The sequence below is a fragment of the Olea europaea genome, chromosome 11, assembly GCF_002742605.1.
Source record: "Olea europaea var. sylvestris chromosome 11, O_europaea_v1, whole genome shotgun sequence".
NCBI lineage: Eukaryota > Viridiplantae > Streptophyta > Magnoliopsida > Lamiales > Oleaceae > Olea > Olea europaea.
Window position 1 is genome coordinate 31,515,365 of NC_036247.1, and position 13,918 is coordinate 31,529,282.

The window sequence follows — 13,918 nt, forward strand, 5'->3', positions numbered from 1 at the left end:
ACTTCTCCCTCCATCACAAGGTACAATTTTTCATCTCGTTGTCTATGATTTACGATGAGAACGACCTGAATTATCTTATGTGTTGCCTATATTCGTATCTTTTTATCCTCGGGATTAAAGCTAAATTCTTAACATAAACAGGTTAGAGGGGAAGATTGCAATTGTCACAGGTGGAGCAAGAGGGATTGGCGAGGCAACAGTTCGACTCTTTGCAAGGCATGGAGCCAAAGTGGTCATTGCGGACGTCGAGGATATAGCTGGAAATGCACTGGCAAACTCACTAGGCCCTTCAGTTTCATTCATAAATTGCGACGTGAGCCTTGAACAAGACGTCGAGAATTTAATCAATTCAACAGTTTCACGTTACGGAAGGCTCGATATCCTCTTCAACAATGCAGGTGTCCTAGGAAACCAATCGAAGCACAAAAGCATTGTCGATTTTGATGTTAACGAATTCGATCGTGTGATGAATGTGAACGTGCGAGGTGTGGCGCTAGGGATGAAGCACGCGGCCCGTGCAATGATTCCAAGAGGAACTGGATGCATTATATCAACGTCGAGTGTAGCCGGAGTGATGGGCGGGCTCGGTCCGCATGCTTATACAGCTTCAAAGCACGCCATTGTTGGGCTAACAAAAAATGCTGCTTGTGAATTGGGCAGAAATGGGATTAGGGTTAATTGCATTTCTCCATTCGGCGTCGCTACTTCGATGCTTATAAACGCCTGGAGAAGATTTGATGATGACGAAGAACAAGATGAGATTCACGAACAAGAAGTGGAAAAAACTGAGGAATTTGTGAGGAGTTTGGCCAATTTGAGAGGTCCAACATTGAAGGCTAAAGATATTGCGGAGGCTGCGCTTTATCTTGCAAGTGATGAATCAAGATATGTAAGTGGTCATAATCTGGTTGTGGATGGTGGTGTTACTACCTCAAGAAATTGTGTAAATTTGTAGCAGAAACTAATGTTCGACTTCACTGATTTTCTGTTGTTAATTTATTTATGTAGTAATGATTTGGTTTTTAACGTTATTGCATGTTCCTTTAAACCAACAGCCGAAGATCTCGTCAATTTTAATTAACGTACGTGTTTTACTGGTCGAAGTCTATGAGTAGATGAGAAATCCAACGTCGGCTTTGACATTTCTTATTCCTCCCATGTGTATGTAGCTGCCATAGTCAAATTAAATAATTGAAACTGTGTAATTTGAAATCAAACTTGGTTCGAGGCTTCGGGCCCATGATNGTATGTAGCTGCCATAGTCAAATTAAATAATTGAAACTGTGTAATTTGAAATCAAACTTGGTTCGAGGCTTCGGGCCCATGATGATGGTTAGCATTTTTCGAAATGAGTACCTGGTTTCGAATACCATACACCGAAGATTGTCGAAGATGGCTTGTTGGACGACCCTCGAGAGTCCCAACGGCCGATGTTCTACTTCTTGTTAATGTGATACGAAATTTGTGACTCCAAATGTGACGAAGATGCAAATTGGACAATATCATGGGACATTGTGAATTGTGAAATTGTAAACAACTCTACACGAGTTACATATGTAATAAATTCAATATAATGCCCTGAAACACAGTCATTAATAAGCACAAATTCAGAATTGTGATTATAATATAATGCCTTGAAACACAGTCATTAATAAGCTTAGTTCTCTACCATTGCGTTAAGGTCTATATTTTTAATTTCTTTCCATTTCATATGATTTTTAAAATTGACCCATGATGTGTGTAAAGCCACGATCTTCTAGATTAATGCAAAAGTACAAGCCACTAGCCACTTTTTATAATTCAACAACACGATTCACGTTTTGACGTGTTGACCCACATTTTAGCGACGAAAGAGATTTTATTCAAAATTTATGTACAGCTAGCTAGCTTCTCTAGAAAATTCCACATCTCAAAATAATATACATTATTAAATATTCTAACTACTTATTTATATAGCCCATGTAGTCCTTTTTTTAAAAATTCATTTTTAACCATTCATTCTTTCATATAATAATTTTACAATAAATCCAATTTTTTTTCCCCATATTTTGTAACTACACATTCTCCAAAAATACTAATACAAAACATATTTTTCCAAAAAAAAAAATATATATATAGGGATCAAACAGGGACGTACCATTAACCTTTTAAAATAAAACTTTAGGATTCAATATAGCTCAATGAGCTATTTTATCGATCCACAACTTAAATGAAAAAATTAGTGTCTCAAATGAGCCATCATCTAATTGGACATGTCCAAGAAAAATTTCACACCAATTAAATATGACAAGTTTGATCCTTTAAACTAAAATCTAATAATTGAATATAGCTAACTAAAGTCTGTTTGAGAATTATTTATAAGTTCAAATTATAAAAGGTAAAAATATGTGAACAAAAAATGATTTGAGTCTTTTTAAACATGAGCCAAGCATAATTGGATTGGATGCCCAAATCACTTTACAAGGCTAAGATCGTGTTTTGCATGGCATAAAATTTCAATAATAATCTAAGTCAAAGTCAATAATTAATTTTAATCGCACGTTTTATGATACCCATAATTTTTCAACAGTAATTTCATTATTTTTATCAAAATCTACTAAAATTTAATTTTTAACTATATCAAACATGATTTATTAATTTAATTTACATAGGAGCTTAGAGAAGAGAAAATTGGTCGTGTGAGCTAGATAGTATAGAATTATTGAAAGTTGATTCTCGTGCAATTATGACACGAATGACTTTCTAGTTCTAAAGAAAAGTAGAAATTCGATTTGAAGTAATGTAATTATAAGTTGGGAATTATGTAGGACCACTCAGATTAGGAAAGTTCCACAGTCCCCTCCATCAAAAAAGCAACTTTTTCAGTAGAATGAGAATCTCTATATAAATATTTAAATTTTTGTTTAATGTTTAAACATTCATTATAATCTCATTCAAAATCAGAAGTGCGCAAGCACTAACGACTGACTTTTGATGAAAAATGGGCCTTTTGACATAACAAAAGGCACTGAAACAAATTTTCACGCTATTTAAGCATTGCTCGATGTTCTCTCGCTCTTTAAGTTATAAATATTGACCCAATTATTCCTTAAAATTTAAAATAGGAATTTTACATCACGATGATGACTAGATTAAAAGATTTTTAAGAAAATCTTTGAAAAATTATCACGTCAACGCAATGAGCTAAAGACTTAGTCAACTTTGAATATAGCATGACGGTTCATCCACCATTGAGTTGATGATCGCCGCTAAGGCAATTTAGTGTATTTTAGCTTTTGAAAAATAAATTGAGCAAAGTTCTTGACTTTTACAAGTATGAGTTGAACCTCTTGGAGACGCGCTGTGCACAAGTCATGCCTTAGATGCAATATCACACAGTCACAATGTTAAATCAAGGAAATTTCAGAGAAAAGCAAGGGAGAAGTTCTACACAACTATAACATAATTTCTGCAAGTTGTACTGCTGAGTATCAATCTAGATGGACTCTTTTGTTGTCATTTTTTACAAAACTCATGAGAATGCTAGCCTCTAAGCTGGCTTGACTCATGTTAGATCATATCATTACATCACCTGAGAGAGGAGTTATTTTTGAAGATGGAACCTCTTGAATAATCGATCTCCAATGGTGGATTTTCCGGGCTCAGTTTAACCAATCTCTATTTTATTAAACACACCCAACAAAGGCTCCAACCCAAACAACGATACTTACTTCGGTTGCTCAACTCAATGTGTTCACAAAGAACACAATATGGTGGCTGCAATGAATCACAAAGAATAGAGGAAGACAGATTCAGTTTTTCGCTCAAGGGAGAGAACTATAAAAAATGTAGGCTGCCTCTTTTCAATTGCACACACACGGCTCCTTCACAAATGAGAGCAATATATATGTTTAGGGTATAATAATATAATGGGCTCATGGACCAACTAATGGTTAAAAGGGGGGAACACAGATTGAGCCATCCAAGAAGTAAATGAGCCGTGAGCAACATTAATTATATTAAGTTGCTTCAAACGACCCTCAAGTTATTTTTCGGGTTGAGCCAATTAATCGAGTATGTTAATAAATATTTCAATCATCGGTCGAAGCCTATGAAATCTAATCCGACTATCCGACACTTTTTAACATCATCGCCGGGATTATTGGGTATCAAAAAACCCAACAATCTCCACCTTGATGCCCAATAATCTGCAAGTAACCAAAGCACAAAGTTTAAACTTGCACAATCAAAGTAATCCAATAAAATTGGTATCTCAGACCTTACCTCATGTTTCGAACCGAAACACACACCATACCTACTCTATGTACTCACCGGGGCTAAGGTCCAAAAAACACCCAGGTAGAAACAAGTACTTACAGTGAATAACTAATCATGCGATAAAGATATTATATAGGATAATCACACAGATCTTTTCAAATTCACGGTCACACAGAATTAAAGATTAACACCAAGTTAATCAGCACACGGTCAAACACATATGCAACAAATGCATAAATGACCTCATAAAAGATCTCACCACACTTATTCTATCCCATTTCGTATTACTCCCATCTCGAGAACACATATCTCCTCTCATCGCCCACCATGCTTACTAAATAGATCACACAACTTATGTCAAAATGACAAGTCACAATAGATCCTAAGTTCAGGAATAATTCTCTATCACCACATCACTTCTCCTAACCTACGTGGATAATGGGACTCCACCTTACAGAAGTGATAGAAGTGCCTCTCTCGCACCCCATCTGTACAGGGTCTCTTTCACAGATAAAAGACTCTACACATTTGATCACATCTCCACTCGTGATCCAAATGTCACACTCCACATCCCCAGGTACAAATCACCATGTACCCCTAGGTATCTATACTCCATCTTACCAAAAGACATCTAACACACTGGTAATGCATTCTAACCCATTATGCATGTAAACAATCACACCAAGTAATCACATTACCTCAAATTCATGCAAACACACATATCAAACAAATTGAAATGCAACATATAGTCATGCAACAAATTAGGCAATCACACACATGCTGAAAGAATCACACACAGATGCATACGCAGTGACTAGATTTACTCTCTCAATAAACCTCACTGGGGTCATAACTCGACCCCTCAACCACATTCGTCTCACCTCTCACATAACCCTTATGCTTATCCTTCTTCTTGGGATAATCTCTAATAAAGTGTCCAGACTTACCACAACTGTAACATCGTCTACCACCAGACTTGTCTCGTTCCTTGCCCTTCATCTACCACCTTCATCACTCAAGTCACTACTCGAATCACCGCTATTTTGAACTCTACCCAAATTCATTTTCTTAAATTTCATCCCACTCCTTATCATGTGTAACTCACCACTCCTCTTATCTTCATTTTCAACCTTCATTTCCATCCCCTTACTCCTAAGCGAGTCTACGACAATCTCGGGAGTCAATGTATCCCTACCATACTTAATGACATTTTTAACTTCTTTATATGACTCAGACATAAAATTAAGCAAGATTATAGCCTTGTAGGTTTCAAATACGGTTTCTTTACAGTTAACAATATTTTGGACAAGTTTATTGAAAACATCTAAATCATCAAGATCATTTGAAAGATCCATTTTAAAACTGAAGAAGCGCTCAAGAAGATAAAGTTTATTGGGAGTGGATTTAAGCAAATATAGATCTTCCAACTTTTTTCAAAGATCTTTTGTGGTTTTCAATTTTTCTACTTTTCTCAAAACAACGTTAGACAAATGTAAAATGATTGAGGTATAAGCAAGCTCATCGGCTTCTTCTTTTTGTTCTTTTGAAAAATTAGCTGAAAAATTGTCTTCAATGGCTTTTGGAGCCTTTTGTTGGACTAAAATACCCTTCATTTTTTGTTGCCAGATTGAAAAATCACATTTTCCATTGAAAATACCAATTTCGAAATGTGAAGACATTTTTGAAAAGCGAAACAATCAATTAGGCAAATAGATCACACAAAGTAATCCTACGGCCGTAATATACACTGTTCTAGATTCCCAAGATTTCGTAAGACTCGTGGTCTTCGATCAAGGGAACGTTTGAACGGGTAAGGTCTAGGTATTCTAACGAAAGTAACAACACAGCGGAATTTACGATGCAACAAAATAAGTATATCCAATCAAATGAAATTTCACGACAATTTTAGCACAAAGCACAATACGCTAATTTATTCAAAAATAAATATTCAATCGCAACAATTAAGAGCAAGTAATTCTAATTTCTAGCACAAGCAATGGCTGTCAAGCAATGACAACCCCCAACCTATTGTCACCCCACACGGTGACGCGCTAATACTGAAATTAACGGGTTAAGCCAATTTACAAAAGCGGATGTGTCTGAGTCCGTATAATCGAGAGATATGTGAATCTGCTGCTGGGGGCAAAATCGTCCAACTTTTCTATGTAACTTGAAATAGAAAACGTCCAACACGAAAAATGTTAGAAATAATATGAGGAACAAATTGCCTGAAGAAAGCTTCCCTAGAAACGGCTGCACGCGCCCACACGCTCCACCGTCGGAGAAGCCACGCGCCGCCGTCGTCGGCTGCCGTCACCCAGATGCGCCGGCCACCCAGCACCGCCTCCACCTGCAGATCACGAATCCGGCCTCCATTTCACCAAAAGACGTCTGGATTCTTCGAAAATTGAAGTTGCAGATCCAGTTTTTGGAAAAAAAATTCTGGACAGTTTTTATTTTCTGATTTCTGCCGATTTCTGGTCAGATTTTGGCCAGAAATTCCACCCCAACCTCGCTTTGATACCAAATGTTGAATAATCGACCTCTAATGATGAATTTTTCGGGCTCAGTTTAACCAATCTCTATCTTATTAAACACACCCAACAAAGGCTCCAACCCAAACAACGATTCTTACTTCGGTTGCTCAACTCAATGTGTTCACAAAGAACACAATATGGTACCTGCAATGAATCACAAAGAATAGAGGAAGACAGATTCAATTTTTCACTCAAGAGAGAAAACTAGAAAAAATGTAGGCTGCCTCTTTTCAATTGCACACACACGGCACCTTCACAAATGAGAGCAATATATAGGTTTAGGGTATAATAATATAATGGGCTCATGGACCAACTAATGGTTCAAAGGGGGGAACACAAATTGAGCAATCCAAGAAGTAAATGGGCCGTGAGCAATATTAACTATATTAAGTTACTTCAAACGACCCTCAAGTTATTTTTCGGGTTGAGCTACTTAATCGAGTGTGTTAATAAATATTTCAATCATCGGCCGAAGTCTATGAAATCTAATCCGACTATCCGACACTGTTTAACATCATCGCCCAGGATTATTGGGTATCAAAAAATCCAACAGAACCTCTATGTTATCGAATTGTTGTGTGTGACTGGTTGATGGTGTCATTGTCAGAGAGTAAGTCTTGTATTAAGTTTGACTAATCTTATCAGCTTGCTCATATCCACGCTCCGTGGCTCTTAAGATAATTGACAATTATGACAAAAAAAAATCTCCATTTTTTTTTTATCCAATCTCTCTGCATTATTACTTTTGTAGAACAACCAAACCAACTAAAATCTTATTTACCCCAATTGGAAGAAATATTCACAAATATTAAATGCTCTCTTCTGTCTATTTATACATACCAATTGCTAAATTTCCATTCATAAATCTATCCTCACTTTAATACCCATATAATAGATAGTAAAAGATATCGAGTTATTTTTTGATCTTTATAATTGGACCCTACAACTTAATATCTATTGAAGAGCATTTACCATTGAATGCTCCAATTAAGAATCGGTATACGCGTGTGCTTACTTTGACCTATAAATATATATGATGAAGTTTTCCATATCAATAAGTTACGGGGGCAAAATAATCGATTTTCAAAAATTCTTGCTTATGATTCTCAACATACTCATGATTTTCAAAATAATCGTTTCATTTGACGGTACAAGTATTTTTGAATGGAATATAGATTGATTTGAGGAAATATTGAAATGTATTTGGAGGGTTTATTCTAGGTAGTTTTTTAGAACCTTGAATTGCTTGTTTAAAATTTGAAGGTGAAGGTGTTGTTTGTTCTGGAGTATTTTTGGTTTGGATAGATTTTTTGAATACCGAGGTTGAAATGGTAGTATTTTGAGTAGATAAAGAAACTTGTTCTTCATTTTTGGATGATGATCACTGAAAATAATCATCTAATGAAAACAATGGTATTGTAGTCTTTTTCCGACTACTTTCCTTATATATATATATTAAATTTAAATTGTTTGCTACAGAATCATTTTTCACCACACATTCACATAATAAAATATTATACATATAAGCCAATAAAATTTTCTTACTTTTTAACTATACATTCTCCAAAAAATACTATTCAATAATTCATTATTTCCAAATAAATTATATCGAATAGGCCCATATGAGAGCCGATTACCTAATAATTGAATACCTCGGACCCTCATCACTATTGGTATTGAAAAGGACTGAACTGAAATTAATTTCATTTTTGGTGTTCTCGTGGCTGTTGTTGGTGATGAATGAGTAGACCTAAATTTTTTAGTAGAAAATCTCTCAAGTTTCCTGCAGTTTGAACTTCATTTCTTACGGGGGAGAATCAAGAATGTTCATGCTTATCAAGTTGAAGTATTGGTTAAAACAAAAATAAAATAGTGTATTTGATTGACTTTATTTTTCATGAAAAATATCAATTTTCCTTCCAAATTCTTATTTTTGATGTGTTTGATTGACAATTTTTTCCATAAAAAATATTTTTCAATTTTTGGTTACGTGATCATATTTTCTTCAAAAACAAGAAAAATATTTTTTTTAAGGAAATTTGACTTTTATTTTTCAGGTAATTTACTATTTCTTTCTCCCATCTACCCCCAATAAAATCTATCTCATCTCTCTCATCCCACCAATAAAAAATAAACAAGTATAATATTTTTTAAGTTAAAAACTAAATCAATCAAACATATTCCGATATTTCTTTCCATGCAAATTCCTTGCTCGCAATCAAACGCGCTAAGATTTTTACATTGTTTGGCCCCAATGAATTAAAAATTATTTCCCTATCTCTTCTTATCAACCACACATTTTTCAATAAAATAATATTATACCTAAATCTAAAATTTTTTCCTTCCTTTCTAATCACACATTCTTTAAAAAATTACTATTTATTTCATTATAATTTAAAATAATGGAGCCCAAACAACAAGAAGTGTCATATATATGCATGTACATCTCATTGTAGGGCTCCTTCATAATTGTTCTCTCCCTTATGCCCACTTCACGTCCATATGGCTTTGATTTTCAACATTCAATTCATTGTACACTCAGATAATAATGTCTTGTTTCTTAGCTGGTTTAGAGAATGTCTAAACACTGTACACGAGTGGCTCCAGGTTGGATCCAACTGGAATTCTTTAATGCTCCAATGATTGTACAATGAGCTTCGTCTGGTAGCACATTTTGAAACTATCCAAAAATGAAAAAAAGAATTATTCATTTACCCTTTATTTATTTGACATAATGCACATAGATATATATTGATTTACAATATATACATGCATGTAATATATGTACGTTAGTTTGCATTATGTGTGAAAGAGAGGATTTCTACAATGATTAGCAATGTAATGAATGAACTTTATAATTTTGCCCGACGGTATAATTTGAATTGGACATCTATGAAAGAAAACATTTTAAAATTGATTAAAATTAGCAATCTTTCACCTTGAAAATGGAACTGATTGAATCATAGGGTTATTTGGTACCGGTGCTAACTATTTTTTCAGATGATTGACGTACGTTGCCTAACAGTATGAAAGCAGAAAGCAGACCACATATTATTAAATTAATATTTAAAAGCCATTTTATGTCATTTTACAATTTATATTAGGGGTCCCTACTCTCTTGGAAGTTTCGATATAAAATGCTTCCCTCTTGGCCTTTACCATGCAAGAAAAACTTGCCATTCTTTCTGATAAATTTCGTCTCAAATGGATGCCAAGAATGTCGATCCGCCGGGGCCGGAAAATCAGAACAAGGCAACAGTCAATGCCCTTTACAAAGCAGTAGCAATCGGCGATGTCACCACTGTTGCCGGAGTTGTTGCTAGTGACCTAGAATGGTGGTTCCACGGCCCACAAAACTGTCACTATATGATGAAAATGCTGACCGGAATATCGTCTCCGACGGCATTCAAGTTTGAGCCTCGTCGCATTGACGCTATTGATGACTGTGTAATTGTGGAAGGGTGGGAAGGAGCCCAGATTTACTGGGTGCATGTTTGGTCTTTAAAAGATGGCTTAATTACTCAGTTTAGAGAATATTTCAATACTTGGCTGACTGTCACAGATTTTAGAAGCTGTTTGAGTTCAATTCTGTTGTGGGAAAGCCACCCTAAAGCCGTTGGCAAACGCTCATTGCCGGAGCTTATGCTTGCCATTTGACGGCGGCAATGGACGGTGTTCATAAATCATAGTACACCTCCTTCTTCTTAAACAATTGAACTAATTAATGCTGTAATTAAATATTATACTCTAAAAGAATGCAGCTTTTTATCGGGTGGAACTGGTAATTTCTAAAAGAAAATTTCTTTGTAAAATCTTGATTACCATCTTAATTGTGAGCGTGAAAACTAGGGCTGGACAAATCTCCCGAACCGAACCGACCGAACCGAACCCGATCCGAACCGATCCGAACCCGACGGTTTTTGTCAAATTAAATACCCGAACGGGTATCTGAATTGAGAACCGACGGGTACGGTTCGGTTCTCGGTTCTAGACCAAGAACCGAAGAACCGAATAAGAACCGAATCTTTCTTTTTTTTTATATTGATTAAATCAAATTATTTTAATTTTAATTTTTTCTAAACAAATTAACAAATTAATGATTTCTAAATCCAAATTTTTGGCCCAATAATTTGTTTCATTTCTAATTTTTTAATTTTTGGCCCAATTACTCATTTTATTATTTCATTTCTTAGCCAAACAAGATCAAATATACTAAATAATCCTAAACACCTACAATAAAGTGCATAACGTTGTCTCGACTCTCGCAGCCTATCTAATATTCCAAAACCTATACAATCGTCGGCCGACACTCTGACCTCCGATCGAAGCCGTGACTTTCCCCGACTGAAACTTTGATCGTAGCGATTATTTGAACAAAATAGTTTACTAATCTCTGACATTCCAAAACTATTGAATGTATCATTAGTCGTATTTATATAACGTTGTTATAAATGTTAAAAAATTTAATTATAGTACAGAACCGAACGGAACCGAACCGATCCGAACCGAACCGAATGGAACCGAACCCGAACGGTTCCATAATTATATTTGGACCCAAAGGTTTGTTTGAGCCCAATTTTTTAAGAGAAATAGACTTTGTAATAATGATTTTTTGAAAAATGTGTAGTTGAAAGTTTGAGGGAAAAAATAATTTTTAAAGAACGTGGCTCAAATAGGGCTAAGTGGATGGATTAAGGGCATTATTGATGAAGGTGGTAAATAAATATGAGAATAAAATAGGAAATCAAATGTTTTCCACCAATCCATATTTTCTCTAAAAAAAATAAAAATACCTAATTTTAGATTTTTTTAGAAAATATCCACTAATTAAATCAACTTTTTACATTTACTTCATATTTTTAAATATAAAGCATTTTTATTTTTAAAATCCATTATTCCAATTTCTCATCAAAAACCAACAATTATACCTATAATGTGTTTAGGTAACGTATGTGTTATTGTATTACGTTTAGAAAAATATTAAAATATTTCAATTTTGTAACCGTTGGTATACTGACATGTGATTCAAGATTTGAGTTCGCCTTTGATATAAAAAAAGGTTGAACCCCAACTTTAAGAGTCTCCCACCGCCTTGCCCCTAGAGTATCGTGAGAAAGGTTAATCGCGGGATGTGTCCCAATAGGTTAAGGAACAAGAGTTACCTGTACACTTATGCCCACAAAGCGTCTCAATCCATGTTTCAGGAATCGAACCCTCATACTGCAGTTGCCAGCAAGGCTGAGTATATATTACCTTTGTCCTTTGCACCACTGGAATATGCCCCGGGGGCGAGTTTGCCTTTGATATATGCATATTTAACAATGAAAAAGGTTTTGTAGTATTGCCAATTGTAATTATTTTGATTTTAAAACTTTTCTTCTTTTTAAAAAGTATCACAGTATGTCACTTTTTATGTAAAACTTTAATTCATAATCATATTTATATATTTTATATACACCTTGTATGTATCTCTTCGATTGCTTCAAAGTTGAATTTTCATATATACTCACTACCATTGATCCAAAATAGAATTTTCACATACACTAACATAAACCTCAAAATCTCAAATTCATATTAAAATTGTAATAGCTTTTACAAAGTAGATTGTGCTGGTAATTTATCTAAAAAAAATTAACTTGTAATGACGATTGGAGAATGAAATTCAGGGATGACATTATTATGGAAAATCTTACAATTTTCACTTGAAACTTATAATGTGATAAATAAAAATTCATAAAGTTTTTTTTTAAATTAAAATACCAGAAAATAGATATGCAACTTTTGAATTTTGTCAAAATTGAAGAAGAACCTGCTTGAAATGAATCAATTTTGAATTTGATGGAGAGTTGAAGAAGAATAGCGTGACGTCTTTTACTTATATTTAACAATATTTATATTAAAATTTCTGTGTATAATATTTTTTCAAAAATCCCTACTTTTTAGAGTACTAGTTTGCCGCCCGTGCAATGCAAGGGTTAGATTATCTTGAACGTGATGTTAGCGTTTTTAATGTTAGTATTTGTTCAGTGATTAAAGAAGAAATCAATTTGTTGAAAAGGTAATAAAATGAGGTAAGTTATTTATGATATTAAGGTATGAATGGAATTGTTGAATATACTAATGATATGAAACATGTTTGATAGATGATAATACTATTAACATAATTATGATGTTTAGGATGAAGCATGCTACATGAGTCCATTTTTTAATGCTGAATCTAAATTTCATATGTTAGTATGATTCAGTCACTTTTCGTAATATTTGTATTCACAACATCCTTTACTTTCTCTATAGAATTTCCATGCATTACAATGCCTACAATAAATACTTGGTGGCAATATATATGCATTAGATGGTAATGAAGTACGTTATTATTTTGTTGGTGTTGAAAGTCGGGAAATTTATCTGTTCTTTCTCTGAAGTATAAAAGTCAGATTGTTCATAAATTATAGGCTTATCAAGTAGAGGAAAAACATGATGATTATTTTTAGATAACATAGGCTCATTTATCCTCTTACGACGATCAACACAAAAAGTTTGAGTTGGCCTCGCCTATCCCTTTTTATTTGAGTTTCTTTTTGGCGTATGGAAGAGTTACATAAGTTTTTTTTTTGAGTTTCAGAAAAAGTTTCAAGATAAATAGAACCAAGGTCAACTTCAGCAAATAATTTTGAAATTCCCATTATAGCAACAGAATGATTAACTATAGTTGATGATGGAGAATGAGATTAAAAAAAAAAATCCGAAAAGCAATAGAAACATAATGGAACTGTAGACATGTTATAATAATGCATAATTCTATGCAAAAACCATTATTAAAAAAAAAAAAAAAAACCTACTTTTGAAAGGCCTAGAAGTTTTGATCCTAGTGACATGAACAAAACAAAAGACGTCATATTAATCCAAAACTTCTAAAGTAAACAAGAGTTTTGTTTTTAATCATAGTGACAAGAAGAAAAGAAAAGATGTCATATTAATTCAAGACTTCTAAAGTACACGAGTTTTGTTGCCAAAATCCCTATCCAAATGATTCTAGATGCTCTAGGAGGTCAAGAAATCTAATAAGAATAAGCATCAACAGTTTCATACTATTAGCTTCAAGTTTTTACAATGTCAATTAGATT

General features: G+C 34.1%; 2 protein-coding genes across 2 annotated transcripts; both read left to right on the forward strand.

Annotated features, from left to right (window-relative positions):
* Positions 1 to 6: 6 nt before the first annotated feature.
* Positions 7 to 1,048, forward strand: LOC111404061 (short-chain dehydrogenase reductase 2a; the record flags this gene model as incomplete). Its single annotated transcript, XM_023032782.1, has 2 exons — positions 7 to 20; positions 142 to 1,048. Coding segments are annotated over 2 exons (828 nt in total), but the record flags the coding sequence as incomplete, so codon positions are not given.
* Positions 1,049 to 9,962: 8,914 nt separating this feature from the next.
* On the forward strand, positions 9,963 to 10,635 carry LOC111404976 (wound-induced protein 1). The gene has a single exon (XM_023033697.1). It carries the CDS (start codon positions 9,999 to 10,001, stop codon positions 10,449 to 10,451), a length of 453 nt encoding a protein of 150 aa, XP_022889465.1. The 5' UTR covers positions 9,963 to 9,998; the 3' UTR covers positions 10,452 to 10,635.
* The last annotated feature ends 3,283 nt before the right edge of the window (positions 10,636 to 13,918 follow it).